The following is a 14,348-nucleotide window of genomic DNA, read 5'->3' on the forward strand; positions in this document are numbered from 1 at the left end:
TCGCCAGTTATTTTTATCATTAGAAATATCGCCGAAGGTTGGCGGAACCTTAATGACATGTGATAGCAAGTTACTAATTAATTTGTAGACTTCATTGCACCAAAATACAATGTTAATGGATTTAATTGCTACTTTAAAAAGTTTAGGTATCTAATTAACTTTGTAAGTAATAATGTTGGAGGGTCTGATCTATTTGACCATTTTACCTTATAAGTTATAATTGAGGTGTTTAATTTTCCTTTTTTCTTAATATTGTATATAAAAATTAAAAAGTAATACATATTTACATAATTTACTACAATTATAGTTATATATATTATCGTCTTTTATTTGTTAATAAGATACTTTTATGTAGACAAATATCATTTGGGGATAAAAAAAAAAGTTAATGAATCAGGTGTGAACAAATCATTGAGGATGGAGGATTCGAGGAAAACTTCAGTAGTAAGTAATCTTTCTAGACTTTAATTTGCAGCTCAAATCAGACCAACGCCGTCTAATCTCAAAGAAACCATAATAATCTAATATGCCAAAGGATACGAATCAGCAAAGGCATCATTGATTAGCTCCAACACCAGCTCAGTGAATGAAGTATGATTCTTGAGTTATTTAATTCTTCTTGATATATTTTTTATGTGATTTACAAAATTACAAATTATTACATAAAATTGAAGTATATTTAATATACACTTTTGAGTATTAATAATAAATAATAACTGTGAATTTTTATCTTTACTTAAAAAAAAAAAAAAAAAAAAAAAAAAGAGCATCATTGTTTATTTGCCTTGAAGCTAGCTACGTACTCCGTAGTAGGTATAAAATCGTGCCCCTATGGTAACAACAATTCAAGATATACCATAATAATCAAACACAATATATAAATTTGTTTAATATCAGTCCTTAATTGATTAAGTAGGTTAGAGACTTAAAACTGTTGAAAAAATAGTACTTGCCTCCAAAGACGTTATTGCCCATGATGTTCGCACCATATTTCTTTTTTGAACTCTTCAACAATTCAAAATTGTCAACAATTTGTTCCCAAATGAAAGGATTAGTCACTGTTTACGATTGTGTAATACAAGTGGGGTAAGATCAACCTCTCAAAATAAAGAAAGACTTCTTGTACACAGTAAACAAAAGTCTAACATCTTTATTTCACTAATTTAGTATTTTTCTCAAACCCATTAATAAAAAAAACAAATCTTAACGAAAATGACAAACACCAAAAGAGAGCCCACGGTCATACACTTGAAGTGCTGTTCCTAAGATTTAACCATATATTGTAGATGAAGGTATCGAATCTTTTTTCTGCATGCTTTCTCTTTCCCTTTTATTATTTTCCTCCCCCCTTTTCCCCCCATTATATCTACCTTATATGCTTTCATCATTCCCATTATATTCTCATTCCCCAAACAACAGATTTCAGGGAGGAGAAATAATAATGGGAGTAATAACCACAAAGCCTCTCCCTTTCTTCTTCCTCACACTTTTAACCACCTGTCTCTTCCCCTTCACTGTAACCGTTCATGGCGGAGACGACACTCATCATCGTAATCATCGAATGCAGTCGATTCGGGCCTCCATCGTGCGCCGCGATTCATCTGTAACTGTTCATTTTGCATCTTTAATTTAATCCGCATTCTTTCTTCTTCTTCTTCTTTCCTTTTTTTTTTTTTTCTTTTTTTTTTTCTTTCTTTCTTTGTTTTGATTTTAGTTTGGTTTTAATGGCGGCGCAGGCGACGGCGAGTCCGCGGGTGTACCACGTGACATCATACGGCGCGGACCCGAACGGCAAGGAAGACAGCACGGACGCGATTCTGAAAGCAATTACAGACGCCCTTCAAGGTCCGAGTGATGGGTTCTTGTTTAACGGAATAAAGAACCTCGGCGGCGCGCGGGTGGATCTCGACGGCGGGACTTATGTAGTCACCCGGCCGTTGCAGTTCCCGGTGGCCGGACGTGGTAATCTCGTGGTAAGCCATTCTTAAATTAATCAACCTACAAATATATTAATTAAATTTTTATTCCTATAAATTATAGTAATGTAGGGTTCTAGCATGGTCTTTTATTGAATAAGTAATATTACACACATGTATTCTTATTTTTTTTTTTATTTCATATCTCAAATAAACGTGTCAATATACTTTATCGCCATATTGAAGTCTAATGTGTCCTCATTTAGGAGAGTCAGTTCATACACTTGACCACAAGATCTTTAGCTTCTCTCTTTATTTAAAATAATAATAATAATGCAATATAAAGTCATAATATAACATCCAATTTTGTAGAAATATCATTTTGGAATTTTCCAAAGACTAATAAGTAACCCAATGATGCCGGCAAAATAGGCTCTTCTAGAAGAAAAATATATAAGTAAACTTTTTCTTGTAAACCAGTTGACATATATCATATCATATGGTCAATAAAAAATGTACATTAATTGTTAGTAAAAATATTTTATGATTGAATTTCTAATGTTATTACTTCGTTGGAATATAATAGATTCACGGAGGAACATTGAAGGCTTCGGATGATTTTCCGACGGACGGATATGTGATCGACTTATCAGCTCCGGCCGGCAACGGCAGCGGCTCAGATTACAATTTTGAGTACATAACGCTAAGAGACCTGATGGTGAATTCCAATTTCAGGGGAGGAGGGATTCAAGTGGTGAACTCCCTAAGGGTCAATATCGACAATTGCTACATTACTCATTTCTCCACTAATGGGATTTTAGTCCAAGGCGGTCACGAAGCCTACATCAGAAACTCGTTCCTCGGCCAGCACATTACCGCCGGCAACGACGCCGGAGAACGGAATTTCTCCGGGACGGCAATACATTTGAACGGCAACGATAACGCCGTGACCGACGTCGTTATTTTCTCGGCCAACATCGGAATCATGGTTTCCGGGCAAGCCAACATATTGACCGGGGTACATTGTTACAATAAGGCCACGGGTTTCGGCGGCACCGGAATTTACCTAAAAGTCCCTGGGTTAACACAAACCAGGATAGTGAATTCCTACTTGGATTACACCGGGATAGTCGCCGAGGACCCCGTCCAGCTTCACATCTCCGGCAGCTTTTTCCTCGGAGATGCTTTCATTCTCTTCAAATCGGTCAACGGGGTGGTCAACGGAGTCAACGTCGTGGACAACATGTTCAGCGGCGGGAATAAGGGGGTGGATATTGTCCAGCTGGACGAATCCGGTGGGGCCTTCAAGAAAATCGACCAAGTAATGGTCGATAGAAACAACGTTAACGGAATGAACCTTAAATCGACGATTGCAAGAGGGAGTGTCCAAGGAAATGGGAGCTCCTGGACCGTTGATCTCAACTCCGTTCTTCTCTTCCCGAACTTCATCAAATACGTGCAATACACGTTTAGTCCGGCGACTGGGAATTCTTTCGCCAATCACGCCTTGAGAAATGTGTCGAATAACGAGGTAGTGGTCGTGTCGGATGTGGAAATTCCGGCCAGTGTCTTCGTCATGGTTGACCAGGGAAAGTCGTATTGATTCTCAACATATATAAATTATTGGCATAGGTTTAGACTTCACCACCGACTTGCAGGAGAACTGTGAATAGGCGGGGTGGGTGAGGGGGCTGGGGGGTTGCTTTACCACATTTTTCTAATGTATTCTTTTTCCAAACATTATTTCCATCATTTGTCAAAAAAGGAAATATCATGTGTAGTGCATGCATGTGAATAAAAGTCACAATATTAATGGAAAAGGGATGTTAGATTTGTCCTTAAATTTTCTTTTCCCATGTTGAAAAAACTAGATAGGTTTAATTCATTATCATCATTTACGGGTTAAAATTACAAGACATATTTCACATATAATGCATATGTAAATAGGCGTTTTAGATTTTGAGTTAAAGTTGCATGTTCTTACTTTTGTGCTCATAATCAAACTTAAATTCGTATAAATTATTATTACAATTTTTTAGGTTTCCTTTCTTTGTATCACCTTATCATCTTTTTTCACTTTGTCAAAAGATTCTCACTTTTTTTTTTTTTTTGAATACAAATATTCTCACTTATATATATATATATATATATATATATATATATATATATATATATATATATATATATATATATATATATATACAGCCTCNTATATATATATATATATATATATATATATATATATATATATATATATATATATATATATATAGCAGATTAGTGAAGCAAATTGAATATAGTAGATTTTGAGAAGTCACATCCGCATTCAATCTACTAGGTATGAATTTCCATTAAATGAATTCACATCTCATCCACTTTAAGTTGATGCGGATGTAGGGGTGTTAGCGAACAGAGCTTTCGACAAACTACTCGTGTTCGTGTTCGGTAAGCGTTCGTTTATGTTCGTTTATTAAGCTAAACGAACATTAACAAACAAAATTTTGAGCTCGGTTAATAAACGAACAGAGCTTGAACAGTTGGGAGCTCGTTTGCTAAGAGATCGTGAACAAGCTCGTTTGTGTTCGTTAGTGTTGTTCGTGAACAAGCTCGTTTATGTTCGTTAAGTAATGTTCGCGAACATGTTCGTGAACATATATATATATATAATTATACAAAGTCTAGTGGAACTACTGTGCAAGCCACTTTCATTAGGGTTCCACGTTTTCCTCTTCACTCCTCAGAAATCAATTCCTCTTCACTTGTTCAGCCGCCAGTCCGCTACTTCGCCAGTCGCTAGCTAGTGCAGCCACTCTCACGTCGGCAGCCACCGCCGGTTTTCTCCATCACTAGTCACTGCTGTTTCGCCATCGCGTCGCAACGTCGCCACCATCACCTCCATCTCTATTTCGCTGTCCCGTCGCCACCGTCTGTTGACGTCGTAGCCACCTCCGACCTCTGTACGGCTGTACGTATCTCTATTTATATTCTTTGTCTCTCTGAACTGTTAAGGAAAAAAAAAACCATGCTAACTTTTGCTTTCTATTCTTGCATCTAACTATCCTATTGACACCATGTTTTGTTTATTTGCTTAGATCTGATTATCTAAAAGCTAAAAGTTATGTTAGTGGGTGTGCCACTAAGTCTATTTCTTAAAAGAAATGATCAAAAACATCATCTGATGTTTTGGAAATGCTGAATGCAGCATGTATGATGTATCTATGTTTGTCTTTTTCTGATGTTTTGAAAAAAAAAGCCATGAAACTCTTCATTAATTTATTTAATGCAACATGTATCTATGTTTGTCCTTTACTGAGATACATTCGCATATATGATATAACATATCACACATTTACACTTCATTAATTTGCTCTTCATTACTTCCTTAATTTATTAATTTATATGTATTATCATTAATAACAGAATCTCAGGCAGCAAGCAACAACCCAGAAAGTCACCAACAATAATTTCTTATGGTATTCTTTATTTTTGTTTTATTTTTACTATTTGAGTTTAGCTTTATTTTATATTAATTAGTAATTATGGTTGATGCTAGTATGCCACTTTGACATTGTATTTGTGTGTTTATTTGTTCTTTGAATTTTCTTGTTAAGCTTGTTGGACATTTGGACAAGATGAAGAAGAACAATGTAACATATTGTACTGTGTCAATGTGGTAGTATTCAATAATCTTATTAATTTTATATAATCTTATTTATTTTTTTAATTATAGTGTGAATATTGTATATATTTTTAATTACTTGTTTGTATTATGTATAATAGCAATGTCTTATGCAAGTTACAACACAGTTGATCAATATTCAAGTCCAAGTGTTGGTTCTTCAGACTTACCAATAGATATGGCAGAAGGAAATGAAGCAAATGTAGACCTAATTGGGTTAGAATGTGATGCTGGAAAGGATGTTACTAAGGAAGTTGAAGAAGTGGAAGGGGACTGTGAACCATATAAAAAAAAGCAAAGGAAAAAATCTTCAATTATTTGGCAGGAAATGACATTGGTCAAACTTGAGAATGGTGAGGAAAAAGTGCAATGCAATCACTGCAACTACAAATTGAAAAAGCAAAAGGATGGGACAACCACACAATACAAAAGACATTTAGATTGTTGCATAAAACGCAAGATAAATCTATATGGGCAAAGGAACATTTGTGTACTTCCATCAACACAAAAATCAGAAAGTGTTAATGGTGTTCAAAGTTGGAAGTATGATCAAGCGAGGATAAGGGAAGTTATATCTCACATGATCATGGTTCATGAATTGCGATTTTCCTTTGTTGAGTATGACCTCTTCAACATAGTCATGCAAACTGCAAGTCCATATTATGAGCGAATTAGTCGAACAACAACCACAAAAGATTGTTGGTCAACTTATGAGATAGAGAAGAAACGAGTACAAGGATTGTTGAAATTAGTTGACAAAATTAGCATCACAACTGACATATGGACATCAAACCAGAACATCCAATACATGGTGATAACTGATCATTTTGTAGACTTGGATAGTAAGTTGCAGAAAGAGTTTTGAACTTTGTTGAAGTTCTTCCTCCACATACTGGTACATGTGTTTGTGATGCAATATACAAATGCTTGCAAGAATGGAGTATTGAAGAGAAAGTGTGGACAATCACGGTGGATAATGCCTCATATAATGATTCAGCTGTGAGGTTGTTACATGACTCTCTTTCTTTCCATACAAATTTGCCACTTGATGGTAAGTTATTTCATATTCGTTGTTGTGCACACATATTGAACATTCTTGTGCAAGATGGTCTTTCTGAGATTAAGTCTATCATTGAAAATGTGAGAGATAGTGTCAAGTACATTAGTGCCTCACCTCACCGATTGCATAGTTTTAATGAGATTTGCAAACAGCTTCAAGTGCCTAGCAAGAAGTTGATTTTAGATTGCTGCACTAGGTGGAATGCAACATTTGTTATGTTGTCCTGTGCTTTGGATTTTAAGCAAGTATTCCCCCGATATCAACTTCGAGATCCGAATTATAATTGCTTGCCTTTTGATGATGATTGGCAAAGAGTTGAGGAGATATGCTCTTTATTGGTGCATTTCAATGAAGTTACACAAATTATCTCAGGTACATTGCTATACAATTAAATTTATTTATATTATTACTATCATATATAAGTGTTATATAACTTAACTATTTTTTTTAAATATAGGTTCTGAATATCCAACATCAAATTTGTTCCTTCCTGAACTATATAACATCAAAGAAATCTTATGTCAAAAGTCTGTAAGTGTAGAACCTTGGATGAAAAACATGGCCCAAAGAATGCAGCAGAAGTTTGACAAATATTGGGGTAGTAGCAATCTATTGCTTTCTATTGCTGCTGTTTTAGATCCTAGGAATAAAATGACATTTATTGAATTTTCTTTTCCAGTCATTTATTCTGAGTATGAAGCTACTAGACAAATTGCTATTGTTCATGATTCTTTGTATGAGTTATACAAGATATATTTGGATAAATATGCAGCAACTTCAAAGGAAAATGATTTTCAGGCAATGGATACTTCTGAAAATTGTGTTGCTACTACTACATGGAAAGGGAAGGGGCTAGTTGTTGAAACAGGGAGATCAAAGTTTGAGAAGTTTGTGAGGAATGTTGAAACTGTCCAAAATGTGAAGTCTGAACTAGATACTTATTTACAGGATGGTGTGTTTATTTGTGAAGGAGATTCTACCAAATTTAATGCATTGGATTGGTGGAAGTCAAACAATCTAAAGTTTAGAGTGTTATCAAAGATGGCATGTGAAATCTTATCAATTCCAATTACTACGGTTGCTTCAGAGTCAACATTTAGTGCTGGTGGTAGAGTTATTGACACATATCGGGCATCTCTAGGGACAAATACTGTTCAGATGCTACTTTGTGGAAGTGATTGGTTGCGTAACTTATACAATCTGAAAAGGAAAGTAAAAGTAAGTATTTTCAATTCTTATATTTAATATATCTCATTTTATCTTCAATAATAATATTTAATATAACAATATATACATATGTATCATTTAATGTAGTGTACTGAAGATGTGAAGACTATATCACTAGAATGACTTGGAGTTGAAGAAGCTTTTTTGGATGTTCCATGCAAAATCAGTTACATTTTAATGTTTTTGGCTTGTAACTTGTAAGGATAACAAACAGTTTGTTTGTATTTTTTTTTATCTTGTTTTTGTTATTTTTATAGTTATGTTGTTTATTTTAATGGTTAACAAACACGTTCGCGAACATGTTTGTTAAGGTTAACGAATGTGTTCGCGAACATGTTTGTTAAGGTTAACGAATGTGTTCACGAACAAATATGTTCGCGAACATGTTCGTTAATCTTAACGAACGTGTTCGCGAACATTAACGAACACTAACAAACGATCTCGAACAGCATTTTCAAAATCCTTAACAAACGATCCCGAACACGAACACTATAAAATTATTAACAAACAAACACGAACAACCCCTGTTCGTTTATGTTCGGTTCGTTAACAGCCCTATGCGGATGAGATGAGAACGGCTTTGACAGATCGTTGCTCACCCTAATTGGCGGGGTGCAAGCATGCGTATATGGGAATAAGGGGGAGAGAAGAGGGGTGAGCATGGTGAAATGATAGGAGTTATGCCAGTCGGTGCATGGACAGTAGGGTGAGCCCACAGTGTGGCCAGCGGGGTCAATCTCCTCCATCGCCCTTGACAGCGGGGTCATGCAGTTCGCTTGGCGTTAGGGAGTATGACAGAGGGATAAGGTGGTAGAGAATATGGGCGTGAGTTCCGTTAATCAAACCTTTTGAACATAAATTTTTTAAACTTTAACTGTTAATCGAACTGAATTTTGTTTTATCAAATTAAAAATATATATATCAATTATTCAGTTGGTTAACCGATTAACTGAAAAATTTTTAGTTACATTTTTAAATCCTTAAAAATAATACCTATAATAATAAATCCGATTACTTCAATACATATAATAATAAAATCATAACTTCGATCCAATATCCAAACTCCAAACAACCATAGTCCATAGGGATTACATTTTATTTTTACGAATTTTACATTATATATATATATATATATATATATATATATATATATATATATATAAACTTTTGGTTAATTAATAGTTTCGAATCGAATTAATCGTTAATCAAAATTTTACAAAATCTCTAACAATTTATTGGGCCGAAATACTTCAGTTAAAAAACAGTTAACTAAAGTTCTTTAGTTCGATCGGAGTTAATACCACAAATGGTGCTCTGACTATTGGGGTAGTACTCCTTTTAGTCCTCGACTTTCAATTCGACCATAAATGGTCCTCTGACTTTCATTTATGACCACAAATAGTCCTTTTGTTAAAATTTCTGTTAAATAGGTGTTAAATCTAGGGGTATTATCGTCAAATTGATATATATTTTTGAAAATTCAAATTGATATATATAATGTTCATAAAATAAAAATGTTTAGAATTTTTCACCAACAAGCATAACTGAAACAATTAACAAATATAAATACTCCTAAATAAAAAGACAATACGCTTTATTCTCGTAATTATGCGTACAAAATTAAGATTTAATATTAGAGCTATCTATTTTAATTTAACCAACAGATTAAAATGGAAGATTTTTTTTAAAAAAACCTTGCTTTCATCATTTTCATGGTTGTTCATACATGGTCGATTAATAATTTTTACTTTTCATTAATCGATCAAACATTTTGTTTGGGACATAACTGAAGGCTGCTACCGTTGAATTAATATAATTAATCAAGTATAAATTGCGAACATTAATCATGGATTTTTATTTAATTTGTTCATTTATATAATTTCTCATGTCCATTTTATTTTTATATTTATTAACTTAATGTTTGAAATTAATTGTGTTGTCATATAATTCTAAAAAAGAAGTAATCATAATAATATTAATCAATTTAACGATATTACCCCTAGATTTAACACCTATTTAACAGAAATTTTAACAGAGGACTATTTGTGGTAAAAAATGAAAGTCAGAGGACCATTTGTGGTCAAATTGAAAGTCAAGGACTAAAAAGAGTACTAGCCTAATAGTCAGAGGACCATTTGTGGTATTAACTCGTTCGATCGGTTAACCAAACTTTCACTGAAATTTGCACACTAAATAAAAATGAAGGCGAGAAGCTGGAGACATGCGACAATGCATGGACACATGATGGTAAGCATGAAAGATTATACACTTGGAAACCAATGGAATGGTCCTCTGCATTATAAAATGGACAGCTTGTCTCTCTCCTAGATATGACTTGTGTGAGCGTCACAATACTCATGTACATTTTACACCCTATTTTGCACATTCATACCTAATTTATAGTAAGCCCTGTTTGGTAAATGGTTGTTGGCTTATTGGGTTGGTTGTTTGAGTTAAAAGGTATGATTTGTTAATAACATTAGCTGATTGTAAAAAGTTGTTTGATAGATTGGCTGTTAGCTGATAGCTGTTTGGTATAATTTTTTTTTCTTAAAAAGCTAATTGAAAAGACTGCTTTGAGTAGCCTTTTGAATTTTAGTATTTTAAAGTTACAAAAAACTTATTAACCAAACAACTAATAGTGATCAAATAAGCCAAAATTGGATGATAGGCTGATTATTTACCAAACGGGGCCGTATACTGATTATCTCGATAAAATCATCAAACTTAAATTTATATAAATTAATATTATTGTTACATTTTTTTATCTTTCCTTTTTCTTTAACATTTTTTTTTTTTGCGTTTTTTTTCATCTACTAAATTTTTAAGTATCTTCATGACGTCTACATACACATAACACATGCATGCGCGCATGAACGTACGAATAGTACGAAAGTCGAAAGAGAAACGAAACGGTCAAGAAAGAGACCTCAAAACGCACCGAAAAATACAAATTAAAAAACTATAAAGTTGTGCTACGTTGTGTTTAACCCTTCAATATACCTTGAACATGTGTAGTTAGGTTTCTAGAAGTTAATTAAAAACATATAACATTATGTTTTTAATCAAAGTCCATACACGCCGTCCAATCGAAGCAAACCCATGTAAGTTTGCATTTAAATGAGAAAAAATAATAAAATTACAAATAGTTAAAGACAATAAATATAATCAACACATAAAAAATAAAGAATAAAATGTATAATCAAAAGAGATCTGTAAGTATACAATAGAAATAGTACAATACACAAATTATTACATTTAACCACGTTACTAAGTTACATGGTAAAATAAGAAAGAATTGCAAGAGATTATACTAATATATTTTTTATTTTTCTTATTACTTTCACATTATTGACTGTTATATACTTTTTTTTCTTGAAAATTTTAAATCAGATTAGATGTGTGATATAAATCATATGAATATATGATCAAGAGTTTTGTCATTTAGGGTGTGTTTGGAAAGCAGGAAAATGACTTCTGGAAAATGTTTTCTGGAAAATGAGTCATTTGCCGGAAAATGGTTTCATTTCCAGTGTTTGGTTGCATTCTGAAAAACTGTCTTTGTGTGTTTGGTTCATTTTCCGAAAAATGGATAGAAATGTATAATTATATATTTTAATTATTTTATTTATAATAGTAAAATATTTATAATAATATTAAAAATAATATTAATAATTTATAATAATAATAAATTAAAACCGGGAAATGGTTTCATTTCCAGTGTTTGGTTTCCGCCGGAGCTCTGGTTCCTCGCTGCGGAACCAGAGCACAGTGCTCCGGTTTCCGGCGAGAAACCAGAGCACTTTGCTTTGGTTTCTCGCCGAAAACCAAAGCTCCGGCGGAAACCATACGGGAACGTTGCTGTGTGTGCGTTGTGTAATCGGCAGAAAATGACTTCCGCCCAAATTTGGCGGAAGTCATTTTCCGCCATATGGGGCTGATTTTCCCCAGTCAACGGAAATCATTTTCCGTTGACTGGGTTTTCCATTGGTTGCCAAACACTCAAAGCCCGGAAAATGATTTCCGGAAATCATTTTCCGGGCTTCCAAACACACCCTTACATACAAATCAAAATATGGGCCGGCCCATATTAGTATATTGGATGAACTTTTGAAGACTTGAGAAGTGAGCTTATCTTGTTTTAGTTGAGGCCCTAAATCAGTTATTAGTGGGCTTGTAATATTGCATAGAAAAAGTGATAGTCAGTTCACGAGCTTAAGCACTATTTAAGCTTTATTTGATTTTCTTTCAAAAAAAAAAAAAACTTTATTTGATGGGCCTTGGTTAGTTCGTTAATTATATATTTTTTTATTTAAGAGAAATTTAATAGTTGCTATTAAAAAATTAAGCTATGGATAAAACCTCATATTGTAATGTGTAGTTGATATTAAAATATTGCGCTATGAATTATAAAACCTAACATTGTAATTCTATTCCCGGTAATGAACTATAAGAAAGTAATTATTTATAGTTGATCAGCTCAAATCAAAAAAGTTAATAGATAATTTTGCAGTGAGTTGGACTTGGATGTTAATTATCTTATTCGAACTTGCTTACGACCAAGTAACTATCTAGGATTTGGATTTGTCATGTCAGACATGTTTAGAAGGAAATTAATATATGCCTAATTGACTGACATCAAAACTTCAAAGCCATCAGCTTAATTAGTCTACAACTTTTTGATTCTTCACTTAGTATGATTTATCCTCTTCTTCTTGTAAACTTAGTAGATATTACGTGGACAAGATTCATGTAATTGTATTCTTTCTCCTTCATATGAAAGGGGTAAAAAAAAACATGTTGACTCCTCCTATAGTTCTATGTAAAAGTTAAGGATAAAATAAATGTGCAGGAAAAAAAAAAAAACAACAACAACAACATAGTATACACGATCTTCCAAAATATCCATTGAAATGCATACTATAATTTTATTCTTTAAATTGTTTATATATTAATATCTATAAATAAAATATTATAAAAATCAATAATGCTAGTCTTTAACAAGATTGAAATTTGTGTTGTAGTATAAGTTATATCAAATGTTTGTTCTTTGTGTCATTTGTTTGGTTCTTTTATAATTGGCAAAAATTTGTGTGAGATCGTCTCACCATGAGACGAGTCGGGTCAATATGCAACTGTAACACTTATATGCACAAATGTCATACTTATATGATCAAATGCAATACTAATTAAGAATAAAATTTTTATTACTTATAAGGGTAAATGTAATACTTTTAAGGAAAAATACAATACTTTCATATTTCGATTTAAAAGTATTACATTTTTCCTCAAAAGTATTATATTTGCACTTATAAGTAAGGGGCACTTGTCAACATTACTTATTATGAAAAATGTATTACTTTTTCTCTTATAAGTAACAAAAATTATATTCTTAATTAGTGTTATATTTGAGCATATAAGTATGACATTTGCGCATATAAGTATGACATTTGCACATATAAGTATGACATTTGCATGGTGGTGCTTTGACCCGACCCGACCCATCTCACGAATAAGGATCCGTGATACGGTCTCACGGATTCCTATTCGTGAGACGGGTCGGGTCGGGTCGGGTCAATGCACTATGCAAATGTCATACTTTTATGCTCAAATATAACACTAATCAAGAATACAATTTTTGTTACTTATTAGAGAAAAAGTAATACATTTTTCATAATAAGTAATGTTGACAAGTGCCCCTTACTTATAAGAGCAAATATAATACTTTTGTGGAAAAATGTAATACTTTTAAATCGAAATATAAAAGTATTGTATTTTCCCGTAAAAGTATTACATTTACCATTATAAGTAACAAAAATTTTATTCCGGATTAGTGTTACATTTGAGCATATAAGTATGACATTTGTGCATATAAGTGTTGCATTTGCATCTTGACCCGACTCGTCTCATGGTGAGACGGTCTCACACAAGTTTTTGCCTTATAATTTATTTTCAATTTTATCCTTTCCATTTTTCGTTTTGACCTTTATTTTTACGTTAGTCATTAAGTGTAATTAAAAATTTGTTAGTAAAATAAATGTCATTAAGGGTCCGTTTGGAAACTTAAAAAATGACTAATTTTTTGAAAAATATTTTAACTTTTTTTATATTTGGCTGAATGTCAAAAAAATATATATTTTTCTGTTTGGCCGAAAATTAAGAAATTGCAATTTTTTTTATGTTTGGTTCATTTTTCTAATAAAGAACATATTATTTGTTACGGAGTATAATAATAATAATAATAATAATAATAATAATAATAATAATAATATAGGGTGATGATGGTGGTTGTGGTGGTTGTGGTGTTGATGGTAGTGGTAGTAGTGGTGGTGGACTGGTGGTTAATAGTATAAATACCCATTTATACGGAATACATGTCGGATTGTATTCGGAAGTAGATCCTAGATATATTTTTACTATAGAATAGCCATTTATAACTAGTTGAACATAATAAAAATATATGTAA

At 32.8% G+C, this 14,348-nt stretch overlaps 2 protein-coding genes and 1 long non-coding RNA gene across 3 annotated transcripts; all 3 read left to right on the forward strand.

Annotated features, from left to right (window-relative positions):
* The first annotated feature begins 1,361 nt into the window (after nucleotides 1-1,361).
* Nucleotides 1,362-3,586, forward strand: LOC116032808 (polygalacturonase QRT3-like). The gene is made up of 3 exons (XM_031275527.1): nucleotides 1,362-1,603; nucleotides 1,737-1,973; nucleotides 2,503-3,586. Exons 1-3 carry the CDS (start codon nucleotides 1,376-1,378, stop codon nucleotides 3,517-3,519), a joined length of 1,482 nt encoding a protein of 493 aa, XP_031131387.1. The 5' UTR covers nucleotides 1,362-1,375; the 3' UTR covers nucleotides 3,520-3,586.
* A 2,112-nt stretch (nucleotides 3,587-5,698) lies between these two features.
* Nucleotides 5,699-7,623, forward strand: LOC116033334 (zinc finger BED domain-containing protein RICESLEEPER 2-like). The gene is made up of 5 exons (XM_031276086.1): nucleotides 5,699-6,437; nucleotides 6,530-6,646; nucleotides 6,701-7,027; nucleotides 7,113-7,542; nucleotides 7,590-7,623. Exons 1-5 carry the CDS (start codon nucleotides 5,699-5,701, stop codon nucleotides 7,621-7,623), a joined length of 1,647 nt encoding a protein of 548 aa, XP_031131946.1.
* A 12-nt stretch (nucleotides 7,624-7,635) lies between these two features.
* LOC116031627 lies at nucleotides 7,636-8,130 on the forward strand. The gene is made up of 2 exons (XR_004100629.1): nucleotides 7,636-7,873; nucleotides 7,970-8,130. It is a non-coding gene; the product is annotated as an uncharacterized LOC116031627 (long non-coding RNA).
* Nucleotides 8,131-14,348: the final 6,218 nt, after the last annotated feature.

The sequence above is a fragment of the Ipomoea triloba genome, chromosome 10, assembly GCF_003576645.1.
Source record: "Ipomoea triloba cultivar NCNSP0323 chromosome 10, ASM357664v1".
In the NCBI taxonomy this organism is placed as follows: Eukaryota; Viridiplantae; Streptophyta; class Magnoliopsida; order Solanales; family Convolvulaceae; genus Ipomoea; species Ipomoea triloba.